Source organism: Peromyscus maniculatus, chromosome 10 (assembly GCF_049852395.1).
Source record: "Peromyscus maniculatus bairdii isolate BWxNUB_F1_BW_parent chromosome 10, HU_Pman_BW_mat_3.1, whole genome shotgun sequence".
NCBI lineage: Eukaryota > Metazoa > Chordata > Mammalia > Rodentia > Cricetidae > Peromyscus > Peromyscus maniculatus.
In genome coordinates this window covers 99,888,528-99,901,310 of record NC_134861.1, presented here as the reverse complement: position 1 = coordinate 99,901,310, position 12,783 = coordinate 99,888,528, and the positions used below count along the sequence as shown (strand labels likewise).

Here is a 12,783-nt window from a genome sequence, read left to right as displayed (position 1 = left end):
GCACTGGCTCATAACCCTGAGGTTGTGGGTACTGCTCTGGCACCCTCCATACCCAAATGGCTGTGGCCAGCACTCACGACCTCTGCGTTTCATGTTCTGCATCTAGAAAGGGGAGGTTGGAACAGGGGACACACAGCCCCCTCCAGCCACAACCCTCAGCTGAGCTGCTGGGGGAACAGATTTCTGGTTCATTTCCTAACCCTCCCAGATTCAGAGTGTACATATCAGATGTTGATTGGTTTTTGTCTTGAACGTGGCTCACTTTACTTTCATGGGTTGCTTCTCAGTCATCTGAAAGGTACAATAGGGAGTCTCCCTTAACTTGGGCTGCCCAAACACTGCTACCCTTGTGGTTGCGTTTGGGGGAGAGGAATATGAATAAATTAATTGTGTTGCAAAGAATTCATAGTTGGGCAACAGCTGACTGTGTTTTGTGCTATAAAAGTAGTTAACAATAGCAGCAGCCACCTCACTGCCATCCCTTACCCTTACCCTATTTTGAGAACGCTCATTCAGCGGTAATTGAGCGCAGCAGCTGGTTGTGCCCATGCCAGACAGTACTTGGGCATTAATATTACAACACTATAACTTCCAGCAATTCTTTCATTCTTTTTTTTTTTAACTGCAGTGGTATTTTTCTAAGTAATTTCTCTAGTAAATTAGGTAATTACTTTTATTTAAACTCAAGAGTCATTATACTGAATATTGAGCGTTTTCTTTACATAAAAGTTCAAGAGGAAAGTGTTGTTTTTTTAACCAGATATCAAAGCAGTTTCATGAGATTCGCTAATTGAGGTGAGATTTTAGTGGGGAAGCAAGTGGGTGAAGAGTTTATGGCTCGGGTTTGTGGAACCAACTGGGGAGGTTGAGCTGCAGTACCAGCTTCCCGGGGCCACATGCAAATTCACCTTCCTTGGCAGGCACAGGTGGGGTTTCTGCTTGACAAGGACTCCCCTCCCCTTCTGTGTGTGTTTTCTTTGGCTCTGAAATCGTTTCTGTTCCGTGCAGATCACTGAGATCTGTTTCTCTCAGCCGCACAGCGCACTGGAATATCTTTGGGAAAAGGCAGGTGATCATCGGCCCGGTAGCAGTGTTCATTTAAATCCTAGTAACTGATGTTCTTTCTGCGAGTGGGAGATGAGGGATGCCCTAACCAGCAGCTTCACTGTCCAGGTCCCCTGCTCCTGTTGATGTCCTTGCCAGAGAGCCAACCACCTCTGGCCATTCGGTCCACCTTTCTTTTCGGCAGTTGGGTTTTCTGGGACCACAGGTGTAGGTAGAGAGTAGCAGCCACCACTGCCAGCAACCAGGAGATCTTTCAGGCAATGTTTCTTCCTTTGTGGGCAGGGAACGTGGCCATCAAAGCTACATGAGTAATTCTAGGTTCTTCCCATGGGCCACCATTTTCAATGGAACCTTCACGAGTGTGCCATGGCCATCTCTGACCTCTCAGTCCTTTGGAATCAGCGTTGGCTGATCATCATGTACTGAAACCTTCAACAATAGGTGAAGATGCTAGGCTGTGAGACGCTGGAGACGGTGATAAGGATGCAGCATCCATGATGCATTTGTTTTGTGCAGGGCCCTCCCTGTGCTAAATGCTCAGGGTGTTATAATTTAGTTCTCACAGCAGCCTGTAGAGATGGGCTTTAACAGACCTGGCCACACACTGTATGTAGCAGCCCAGGGTTCAAATCCATCCCTTTGAATTGACATCTTTGACAAATACTCACATGTAGCCTAATACCAGTTTTTAATAACTGCCAAGATTGTAGGGAGCTGTCTCCTCACCTCCACTCCCTCCCGGCCCTCCCCCTCCTCTCCCGTGGCCCACTGTTATCAAGACAGTGCCCAAGTAATCCAAAGAATATGAGCTGAAAGTCAGATGAAGAAATTAAGGGGAAAAAAGAAAACACATTTCTTGACAGGGTTAAAATGTTAGGGTGTGTTTAAAAGAGCAAACTCAGACGTTCTTTGACTTTATGACTTAAACACACACAAAAGCAGAAAACACGAATAGCTGATGCGTATTATGGTTTATGGCAAAACAATTAAAATAGTTGAGGTGGTGCCATCCTGCCGTCGTTTCTGAAATACAGGTTTCCCAACTTGCCATGATTTATACTCAGCTTTTAATTCTTAGCAAGTTAAACTTTTGAAATTCTGGATTTTTCTCCACACTTAAAAATAAAAGCCCCTGTATATCATGAACACTCAGTAAATGTGGATTTCTCCCTTTTCCTCTCAGTCAAACTAGGGCTCTTTTAGCAGAGGAAGGGGTATTGGGAAACAGAGTTTCAAATGTCAGTTAGAAATTAATCTCAAAGAGGCGTGACTTTTTGGAACACATTTGGATTTTCCAGAACCAAAAATACTCTTTAAAAAAAAAAAGCTTGTCCTCAGGTTAAGGATGAGGGGAAAGAGCAGGGAAGAGCAGAATGCTGACTAGCAGAATGAGGTGCTCGGTCCCCGAGGGAGCGGGGTGTAGAACTCTGATCAGTCCAGCTGCTTCACTTTGAAAACCTCTTGTTTGGAAGATTTTAAATGTGTGTAAAAATAGAATGAGCCCTCCACGACCACACCACCCAGTTTTAGCGACTACACATTCATGGTGAATCTTGTTTGACCACTTCCTGTGGCTCATTTGTGTGGAAGGAAACCAAACAGTTCCATCCACCAATAATCCAGGAGATACCTGTGATATTTAAGAAGCATCAAAAGATCTTGAGGAGAAGTCTGGGCTTGGTGACCCAAGCCTTTAATCCCAGCACTTGGGAGGCAGAAGCAGGCATCCCACAGACAGGGCTATATAGTGATACCAGGTCAGAAGGGGAAATAAAAAGATGGTGAGAAGCTTCCCAGTGCTTAGATGCTTCAGGAACACCACTCTGAGAGCAGTGTAAGTGTTGGGCTCTGGGAGAGAACCGGCAATAGACCATGAAATGATAGTTTGGGTTGTTTATTCTAAAAACATGTTTACTGAGTCCCTAATCTGAGGCCTTTTAGACCTTTACAGCACAATGTTTCTCACTCAGCATAGCGTCCGCCTAGGACGGGATAACTCTGATGTGGGTGCTCTAGAATATTTAGCATCATCCTTCATTTCTCCCCAGTAGATGCTGGGGTCCACCCCCAACCTCCTTGTGACAACCCAGTATGATTCTAGAAGTCTCCATATTACCAAAGAGGTCCCCCACTTCGGTGAGAAGCATTGCCTAGTGGCAGGGTGCAGATAAGTTGACAGACCAGTGCAAGGCATGCCATAAATACTGAAACGAGCCCAGAGAAAGGGTCGGAATCAGCGGAGTAAGGATAAGAAAAACAAACAAAACAAAACAAAACAAAAAACGCTCTTGAAAAGCCGCACAGAGTGGTCCCCACCCCCATCCCCCCACCCCCCCATTCCCCCCCTCGTCCCCACCCCCATCCCCACCCCAATCCCCACCCCCATCCCCACCCCCATCTCCACCCCCATCCCCACCCCCATCCCCCACCCCATCCCCACCCCCATCCCCCACCCCAGCGTGTGCCCATTCGATACTTTGTTTCTTTCTGGGCCTTCTCAGGCCTGCGGTGTTTACAAGAACTGAATTAAAATGGGATGCCGAAAGCTGTGGTCGGTTACTCATGCATAACCTACCCCAGACGTGCCGGTCGGTGAAAGCTTATGCCTGACAATCTGAAGAGGGAGATTTTGGTTCTAGAGGTAAACCAAAATTTGTTCAGAGTGTATGAAAAGATTTGATCCAGAATGTTGATTATAGTGTATTGTTTCTGGAAAAAAAAAAAATTCCACTAGGATTCCTTCCTAACAGTCTGTTCCCTAAGTAAATACGGTTGCTCTTTTCCTTTCAGCAGGCCGGTTCAGTTGGAGGGCTCTGGAAGAGATGAAGCTATTTTTGTTATACTTGGGGGTTATGGGGAGTTGGGGAACAAGAAATGCTAGAGAATAAATCCTGGCTCCTCAGCTTTGCGGTGTGGGTTTGTCTCTGTGTGGATGGTCACAGAGAGACTTGCCGTAGGAAGTGAGGCTTGGCTGTTTCTGCGGAGCTCTCTGGGAGGGCCCTATTTGAGGTGAGAGGAGAGCATGAGATCACAACCTACGTCCATTAAGAATTTTTAAACAGTACCATCCATCACCAAGGCCTTGCCGTAAAACCTAAATTCTTACATGTGAGGTCTCCCTCTGGGAGAATCATTCTTTTTAAACCACTTGGGATTCTGAGTGACAAAGTGTAACCGCAGGCGGAAGGCTGCATGGAGCTCTTCCCAGAAGTGTGTACACTTGGTGTGTGATGCACATGATCAGACCTTCAAATGCCTTTGCACTTGGTTCAGTGAATCAGACTGTTACTTCTTGAGAAGTGGGTGGATTTTGTGGTTAGAGACTCCCACTTCATAGAGTTCTTAGGGGTGTGAGGTAAGAGACGTACACTTTGTGTCTACCTTAATGTATTACACAAATCGACACATGTTCGTGTGATTACTGCTGCTGATAAGCTGATACCCGGGAAAGTGCATTTTAGGCACGCTGTCAACAGACTATGCTGCATCCCCAGCCAGAAAATGCATCTTTAGAAAAATGCATTTTATTATTTTATATGTGTGGCATTTTGCCATCATGTGTATCTGTGCACCACTTGCCTGTCTGGTGTCCTCAGAGACCAGAAGAAAGCATGTGATCCCTAAAACCAGAGTTGCAGATAATTGTGAGCCACCCTGTAGGTGGTGGAAATCAAATCCAGAAGTGCTGGAAGAACAGCCAGGGCTCTTAACCCCTGAGCTATCCCTCCAGCTCCTAGAAAACGTATTTTATAGTTTAATGAGTGTGAGTTCTGCATACTAAGTTGTATCATTTTTTTAAGACCGTGTTCCAGCTTCATTTCTGTTGCTGTAATAAAATATCCAAACAAAAACAGTCACATTGAAGAGGAGGGGTTCACTTAGCTTTAATCCTAACTTAGTCTATTGCTGGGAAGAACTCAGTGCAGGAACTTCCAGCATCCAGTCAGATCACACCCTCGGTCAAGAGCAGAAGCGTGTGTGTGCCTGCCATTTGCTTGCTGATGCTCAGCTCCATTTCTCCAGTCCTGTGCAAATGTAGGACCCTTGTCTTGGGAATAGTGCCTCCCACACTGGGCTGGCTCTTCCCACATCCATTAAGATAGCCCCCTACAGACATGCTTACAGACCACCCAGCAGACAGTCCCTCGGTGAGACTCTCTTCCCAGGCAGTAACAGTCAGAGCAAACCGTCACAGACAGGTCTCATTCTGTGGGTCAAACTGGGCCCTGATGCCACTGTGTGCCCAAGCCAGCCTTGAACTCATGGCCATCCTGCTCCCACCTCCCAGGTGTTGGGATTATAGGGTTATATACTGTGCCTGGCTTCTGAATTAATTTTTAAAAATACCTTAATTTTCTTAGTAATTGTATTGATGTATATAACTTGAATGTATCCTCATCAAAGGACCACCATGATGCTCAGATCAGGGATCCGTACAGTTGTTGATTACTTCTTCAGAACTGAACTTGGTCCAATTGAGATGATTAACCCCAAGAATTTAGAATCCCATCTCCTCTCACGCTGTCAACCTTATTATTTATTTTTGTAAAGGCCAACTTGCATTATTTTGGTCTACATTTCACAAGTTCTCTTTATGTTTTGCTATAAATTCAGAGACCAAGTGGGTCCTTCTTTTTGAATGACGATGAAGCTAAAACCGAGAGGCACTGAGCACAGACCACTTTTAAAATTCAAGAGAAAGGCGTCTGAACCAGGGGTTCTTCACGCTTTTTCTATAAAAAGCTGGATAGATAGTGTATTTGGTTTGGGGACTGTCCAGCCGCTGTCTCAAGTGTCCCACTGCTGTGGCAGGAAAATGGCTGTAGATCATACGGACTGTGTACAACCACGGAACACTGCTTATGGGGCGAACTTGAATTTTATGTAGTTTTCACCTCATGCAATATTCCTTTTGTGCTGTCTTAAACAAATCATTTAAAACTACAATTTCCCATCTCAGGCCACAGTGTCCTCACCCTAGATGAAACTCCTCTCTCTGTGGAGAGCAGGAAGTACTGTGCACAAGCAGTTACTACGTCAGAGTTTCCCTAGCTAAGGACAGGGACACCCCCACCCCACCCCCTGGAGCCCATGAATCAGGAGTCAGAAATTGTGGTTCAGCCCTTTCCCTATGATTCCCAGATGTGATCTTGGGCTGGTCACAGGATATCAGAACCTCAGGCCACCCATTTGTAAAATAGTAATGGCAAATTCTTTCCCTGACTGCCTCAAAGGACCGGGGTTAGCATCCTCTAAAACCTTGGCCTTGCGGCATTATAAGACCATGAAGCGTTACAGAAGCATTGACACACATAAGTATTTTGGTTGTCTTTATTTCTTGTTTCCTCCATTTTCAAAAGGGCGTCAGCATTTGAATCACCCCTCACCAGGCATTTCTGGAAGCCTGATTCTATGCCACAGCGAGGCTTCCCCTAAAGCCAAGACAAGAAAAATGTTGGGGCCCTCCACACCCCCTGCCACTCTAGCATGTTAGAATGTGACGTGTGTAACAGAGAGGGGTGGGATGAGCAATCGCGGGAGAAGTCAGCCCTGAGGGAGAGAACCCGGGCCAGCAAAACAGAAATTAGCTTGTAAAGTGTGATGTGACAGGGACAGAGAGGAGCCAGTGGGACAGTAAATAAGGAGGGGCCACCAGCACCTGGGAGGGACCTGGGCAGGGGAGCGAGGGGGAACTATACCTCATGCTAAACAGACTGGGTTTGTTCTTCTCTGTACACACGAAGGGTGGTCACTGGGGGACCCTGGAGAACTCACTTTGGGGGATGCTGCAGGAGAGAACATTTGGAGCGTGATGCCGAGAGGGAGAATCTGGCACGTAGATGAGTGGGGGAGAACTAAATACTGTGCTTAAGGAGATAAGAAACGATGTTACGAAGCCGTAGATTTTCCTCCAAGACAGGGTCTCACTGTGTAGCTCTGGCTGTCCTGAAACCCTGGTCACTATGTAGACCAGACCAGACTTGTCCTCAAACCCACAGAGATCTGCCTGCCTCTGCCTTCCAAGGATTAAAGACTTGTACCACTGTGCCAGACTGAAAGCTGTAGATTCTTAAAAGAATATTTAAAAGGGGGAACAATGTTGGAATATACTGGAGAAGCGTGGTATTTGTATAAGTAACTATAAAGATGAATACATGCGCACTGTCAGATACAAAGTCCTTACACTGAGGAGCTTGCCTTCAGCTTTCCTTCAAATTGGAGAGCCTCTGTAATTGGCCATTAGCAAAATACAGTGGCTAAAGTTTCTGAGATGTGCTTTTGATGTGTTAAGAGGAACAGTGGTTTCACACACAGCTTATTAGTTCAGGGCTGGGGAGATGGCTCAGCAGTTAGGAGTTCTGGCTGCTCTTCCAGAGGACCAGAGTTCAGTTCCCAGCTCCCAAGGTCAGTGACTCACAGCCACTCCAGCTCCAGGAGATCCAACACTCTCTTCTGGCCTCTAGTAGCACACACACACACACACACACACACACACACACACACACACGTATTTATTAACAGAAAAGTGACCTGATGAGTCTGATGGTCCCTTGTGTAAATGGAATGCATTGTGCTTTTGTTTCAGAAAATGTTCCAAACACTAAGGAGTCCAATCCAGTTCCTCCTCCTCCACGTAAGTCTTTGTGCAACTATTTCCAGACAATGCCTCTGGGCTTTTCTAAGAATGTGTTGGTTGTGGAAGACTTGCCAAACTGAACTGATAAGGAGAGCTCTGGGCTCCTTCCCTCTGCCCTTCCTTCGTTCTCGTTCCTTTTCCTGGTCTCTGCCTTTGCCGTATTAAAATCCTAATTTGTTGACACACTGACACGTGTAGCCTGAGTGTGACGGCTACAACCTCACGTTATCAAGTTAATTATCGTCGTGCTTTTTCCTGTTGTGCTGTGAGAGTGTTGTGCAAGTTCCCAAGGCTGATTCCCGGCTCAGAGAAGTGCTGCCCAGGAAACCTCACCGGGAACTCAAGGTGGGGAGAGCCGGGAGAGCAAGCGAGGGAGAATTCAATTCAACACCACTGGTACAGAGCGATGAGTTAGGAGTCTCCTAGGCCACTGTCATTTTGTACATATTTAAGTCAGTTTCCATGGTTATCATTGGCACTGAAGCAGGGTTCCCCCTTGGCTTCCAGCCGCCCACCCAAAGTTCTTTTAGATGCTGTGTGAGGATAATGTGTTGTTTTCATCCCTGGGACTCCTGGGGCTGGTGTCCAGTGCTGACCCCAAGACAAACACACAACATTCTTTTCTTTTCTTTTCTTTTCTTTCCTTTTCTTTTCTTTTCTTTTCTTTTCTTTTCTTTTCTTTTCTTTTCTTTTCTTTCTCTCTCTCTCTCTCTCTCTTTCTCTGTTGTTGTTGGTTGGTTTTCTTTTTGTTTTGTTTTGTTTTTTCAAGACAGGGTTTCTCTATGTAGCCTTGGCTGTCCTGGAACTCACTCTATATAGATCAGGCTGGCCTTAAACTCAGAGATTCACCTGCCTCCATGTCTGAGCGCTGGATACAAGTCGTTCTTTATAGTACTTTTATAGAAAGCCCCTTTAATGTCCTAAGTGGTTTTTTCCCAGAAGATTATGGAATAGGAGTACCAAAAACCCAGAAACAGACACTATATAGACATTCTATCATACCCATTGGGCTGATTTTCATAAAAGACATTTCTCTATCTTTGGAATTTCAGAATGTTTTTACTAAAAAATTTATCATCAATCTATCTTTGCATTTGTAGGCATAAGAAGGCTCATTGCCTTTTTGCATCTGTCCGGTGGACTAGATTAAGCACAGGGGATGGTCTGTCATTCTAACTTCTACCAGGCTCTTCCTGGTTTCTGGTTCCTTCCCAGGACTGCTCATCTGTTGTAATAACTCATCTTGTGTTACCTCTTATCTGTGATGGGTGGAGTCATCCTCATTTTCCCAGAATGTAAGTGAACGCACCAGTAGGCGTATATCTGGAGGAGCTAGGGGCCTTGCTTCCTTCTATCAGGAGATGCTTAACAGAGTCCTTTGAGGGGTCACATTTGCATATAACTGAATCTTTTGTGTCATGTGAGTTCCAAAGCAAAGTGATTCCATTTCTAGAATGATCAGCTAGTGTTGCTTCCGAATGAAGTGGAAAGAAATTATGTTTAGGTCATGGAGAAAGGTTGTACCTTCAATTTACATATATATATATACAGAGATCTTTATTTTACCAAACACTTCCTTACAAACTGTCGTAACTCAAAGATGGTTCTTCTTCAATGGAAGGAAATATCAGATTTCTGTGAATTGAAATCAGTTGCAAATATAAAAATCTCTGCCAAGCAGAGGAACAATTAGTTCTTTTATATGTTTTGCCGACTGTAAAACTGACATGGCAACCCACTGGGAAGTAATTTTCTTCGTGGAAAGGTGGGGGTCAGAGAGGTGTCCAACAGCAGGCTGTTTAAGTGAGGCCGTTCTTCAGTGTCCTGAGGCACAGAATAATTCATTCTGTTCTCTTTCCTTTTTCTCACTCCCTTTCATCTTTCCTATTCTGTAAGTGTTCACAAAAACATTGCAGAGGACGCTAAGGCTATGATGTCTGTAATGAGTGAGCCTCGTTGTTTGGAAATACTCAATGAGCAAGAAGCAATGAGTCTGGTTTTGACGATGGATGTCCACCCCTCTCCCCCTTAGTTGGCCGGGGATTCATTATGTAGGCCAGGCTGGCCTTGAACTCATATTGATCTGTCTGCTCCTGTCTCTCAGTGCTGGGATTAAGGGCATGCCCCACCACGTCTGTTACTTTACCTTCTTAAGCACCTGTGAATTGCAAGTTACCTAGGTTCTCAGACCAGGACAATGAGACCACAGATTTAAAGTATCACAAAATTTATGTCTTTTTTTAAAAAATGACTTTTTGGAGAACTGGAGAGATGTTTCAATAATTAAGAGCACTTGTTGCTCTTGCAGAGGACCCAGGTTCAGTTCCCAGCACCTACATAGTGACTCATAGCCATCATAACCCCCGTTCTAGGATAGGAGATCCCACAGGCACACCTGTGGTGCATATGCATGCACTCAAGCGAAAGAGTCATACAAATAAAGTAAAATAAAACTGAGTTTATATTTAAAAAGTATTTCCTCAGAACAAATTGCTAACAGAATATTTAAAAGCCCAAACGATCCACCTTTTCCTTTGTCAGAAAATTTGCAATTAACAAAATGTAGATTTCAGTGTAACCTTTATTACAGTGTCTGAATTTACAGCTAGCTAGTCAGCACCCAGGCTTTATGACCATGCTCGTAAAGTGAGAATCAAATTGATGTGTGTAAGACTGACTTACATAAAGTATATGTTTCTGTTTCCCTCTTTTTAGAGATTTTCATTGGTCTGGACACGCTAACCGTGATGGGCATTGCGTTTGCGGCGTTTGTGATCGGCGCACTCTTGACGGGGGCCTTGTGGTACATCTATTCCCACACAGGTTGGTGTGACTGCTTGCTCTCAGCTGGCGCATATCTGGGCACCGGCCATGTAACAGACATTCAGCAATTTTGTTGGATGGATGAAATAATAAGCTGAAAATTTAACTTGGCCTAAGTGATGCTTAGAAAAGAGATGTTTATCCTATATTAGTTCATTTACAGTGTTGGTGATGTTCAGCTTCTAATAAAGCTATGTTGTCATAGAATTTAAAGGAAGTTTGTGTAGGACTAACTAGAAAACATCCCTCCAAAGAAAAGGACTTTGGAATAAACTGAACATTACCCAGGATGTGAGAAGCCAGTTGCTTATTCCGCAGATGCCAGGCCATTGAACGCCCGCTCACCCACGTTCCCGTCAGTGACTCTAAACTACCATCCCCTGGTCTCTAACTCAGACTGTCTTTGATAAACAAGTTTCTCCTAAGTTTACAAAGTTTAGAATTTCAAAATATATTTTTATGACTAGAAAAATGTAAAAAGTGCAACAAAAAATTTAAAGCTATCCTCACCCATCCCCAAGGTTGAACCTGTTCAGAAGCGAATACAGAACACAGGCCTGGCAGGGTTCCCTCCCTCAGTGGAAAGGAATCTCTCTGCTCTCTCCTAGTGCTCTTCCTTAGCTTCCCTACAGACCAGGAAGGGGCGGCATAGATGTGAGGCCATGTTTGTTCTGGGATACCTGTAGTGTGTGCTGGGAGCCTGGGTAAACCATGCTAAATTGATCGTTCTGCAGCAAACTTGAACCTCACTCATTCTCCAGGGACCCACTGAGCCCTACAGTCCTTTTCCTCCGCTTGAGTTATTCATCCAGCCTCACCAGAAGGATGACTAATTTGAAGGGAAGAGACGTACTGAAGGGAGCCTCAGGCATCATACCTTTACATTTTCTTCTCTTATGTGCATGTGTGTGTAAATGTTCTCATGAGTGTGTGTGTGTGTGTGTGAGAGAGAGAGAGAGAGAGAGGGAGAGGGAGAGGGAGAGGGAGAGGGAGGAGAGAGAGAGCATGCAGCCAAAGCTGACTTTGGGTGCTTGCCCAACATTCCCTTTATATATTGAGGCATGGTCTTTGGTGAATTCAGAGTTGCCAGCAGTGCTGGTGTAGCTAACCACCTTGTCCCGGTCAGTGACCCTGTCTTTGCCTCCCAAGTGCTAAGATTACAATAAGTCACCAGCCTTACCTGGATTCTACATGAGTTCTGGGGTTCTAAACCCCAGTCCTCACCCTGGGCAGCAGGTGCTTCTCCCCTGAGCCATGTCCCCCGCCCTGTGTTTTCTGATAGTTGCTAGACAAAGCCTCAAGCTGGTGAGAAAATCTGTGACAGAGCCCTTCTGTTAGTTCAAATGTCTGGCTCTGTCCGCCGGCATTTTCACTTCAATTCCATACCCCTTGACGAAGGTGTTCTAGATTATGGCACAAAGGAACACAAGCCCTCCACAGTCAGCCTAGTGGCCAAAGCTGAGTGTTTAATGGTGGAACTTTGAGTCCTCAGACATTGTTTGTTGTTCCCAACCAACAGCCTTGGAGTGAAATGTGTTTCATGTCAGAGAAAATGGAGCCCTAAGTGGGATGGTTCTGAGCGTTACATAAATGCCTGTGAATCATTTGAAGAGTTTCCTCCATGTGAAAGTTCAGGAGGAAAAAAAAACCAAAGGGACAGCTTTTAGCAGAGTCGAGTTTTGGAGTAAATAATATTATCACAGCAATACTGACATGTTTAGATCTCAAACTAATAGTTCTTTGCAACTTTTTCCAACCTCCTGCACAGGGGAGGTTCCAGGGTACTTGGCACCCTGTGTTGTCTGCTGGGGATGAACTTGGAAGGGCTCCAAGAAGACTGTAGCCCTGAGGATTTTATGTGGGGCTGGTCACCACAGATGTTTTCCATGTGTCTGCTCAGCCACTGACGGGCTTCAGTCTTAGAGCTGATCTTGAAATCCACATGGTCCATCTCGGGCTAGGGAGCCAAGAGTGTAATATAGGGCTAGGAGATGGTACTCACGGTGGAAGAACACCCCATTGAGATCCCTCTGGCAATTCCAGATTTGTCCACAGCCAAGCATCAAGCCAGTAGAGAGCAAAGCTTGGTTGTATTGTGTCCTGCTCCTCAAGGAACTGGGAGGTAGTTGTTCCTGACTCCCTTTCTTCCAAACCAAAGCCTCCGAGGGGAGCTTAAAGTATTGTTAATACAAAATTAAAGTTTGCACATAGATTAAAGACAAACACAAAACCCTTCCAGAAAACAGTTTATGTTTATG

General features: G+C 45.1%; 1 protein-coding gene across 1 annotated transcript in view; it reads left to right on the top strand.

Annotated features, from left to right (window-relative positions):
* Positions 1-12,783, top strand: part of Tgfbr3 (transforming growth factor beta receptor 3) — a 184,029-nt gene that overhangs the window by 158,334 nt on the left and 12,912 nt on the right. The window contains exons 15-16 of the mRNA XM_006985830.4: positions 7,652-7,699; positions 10,418-10,525. Of these exons, the coding sequence (XP_006985892.2) occupies positions 7,652-7,699; positions 10,418-10,525 (156 nt within the window). The remainder of the gene's footprint in view (positions 1-7,651; positions 7,700-10,417; positions 10,526-12,783) is intronic.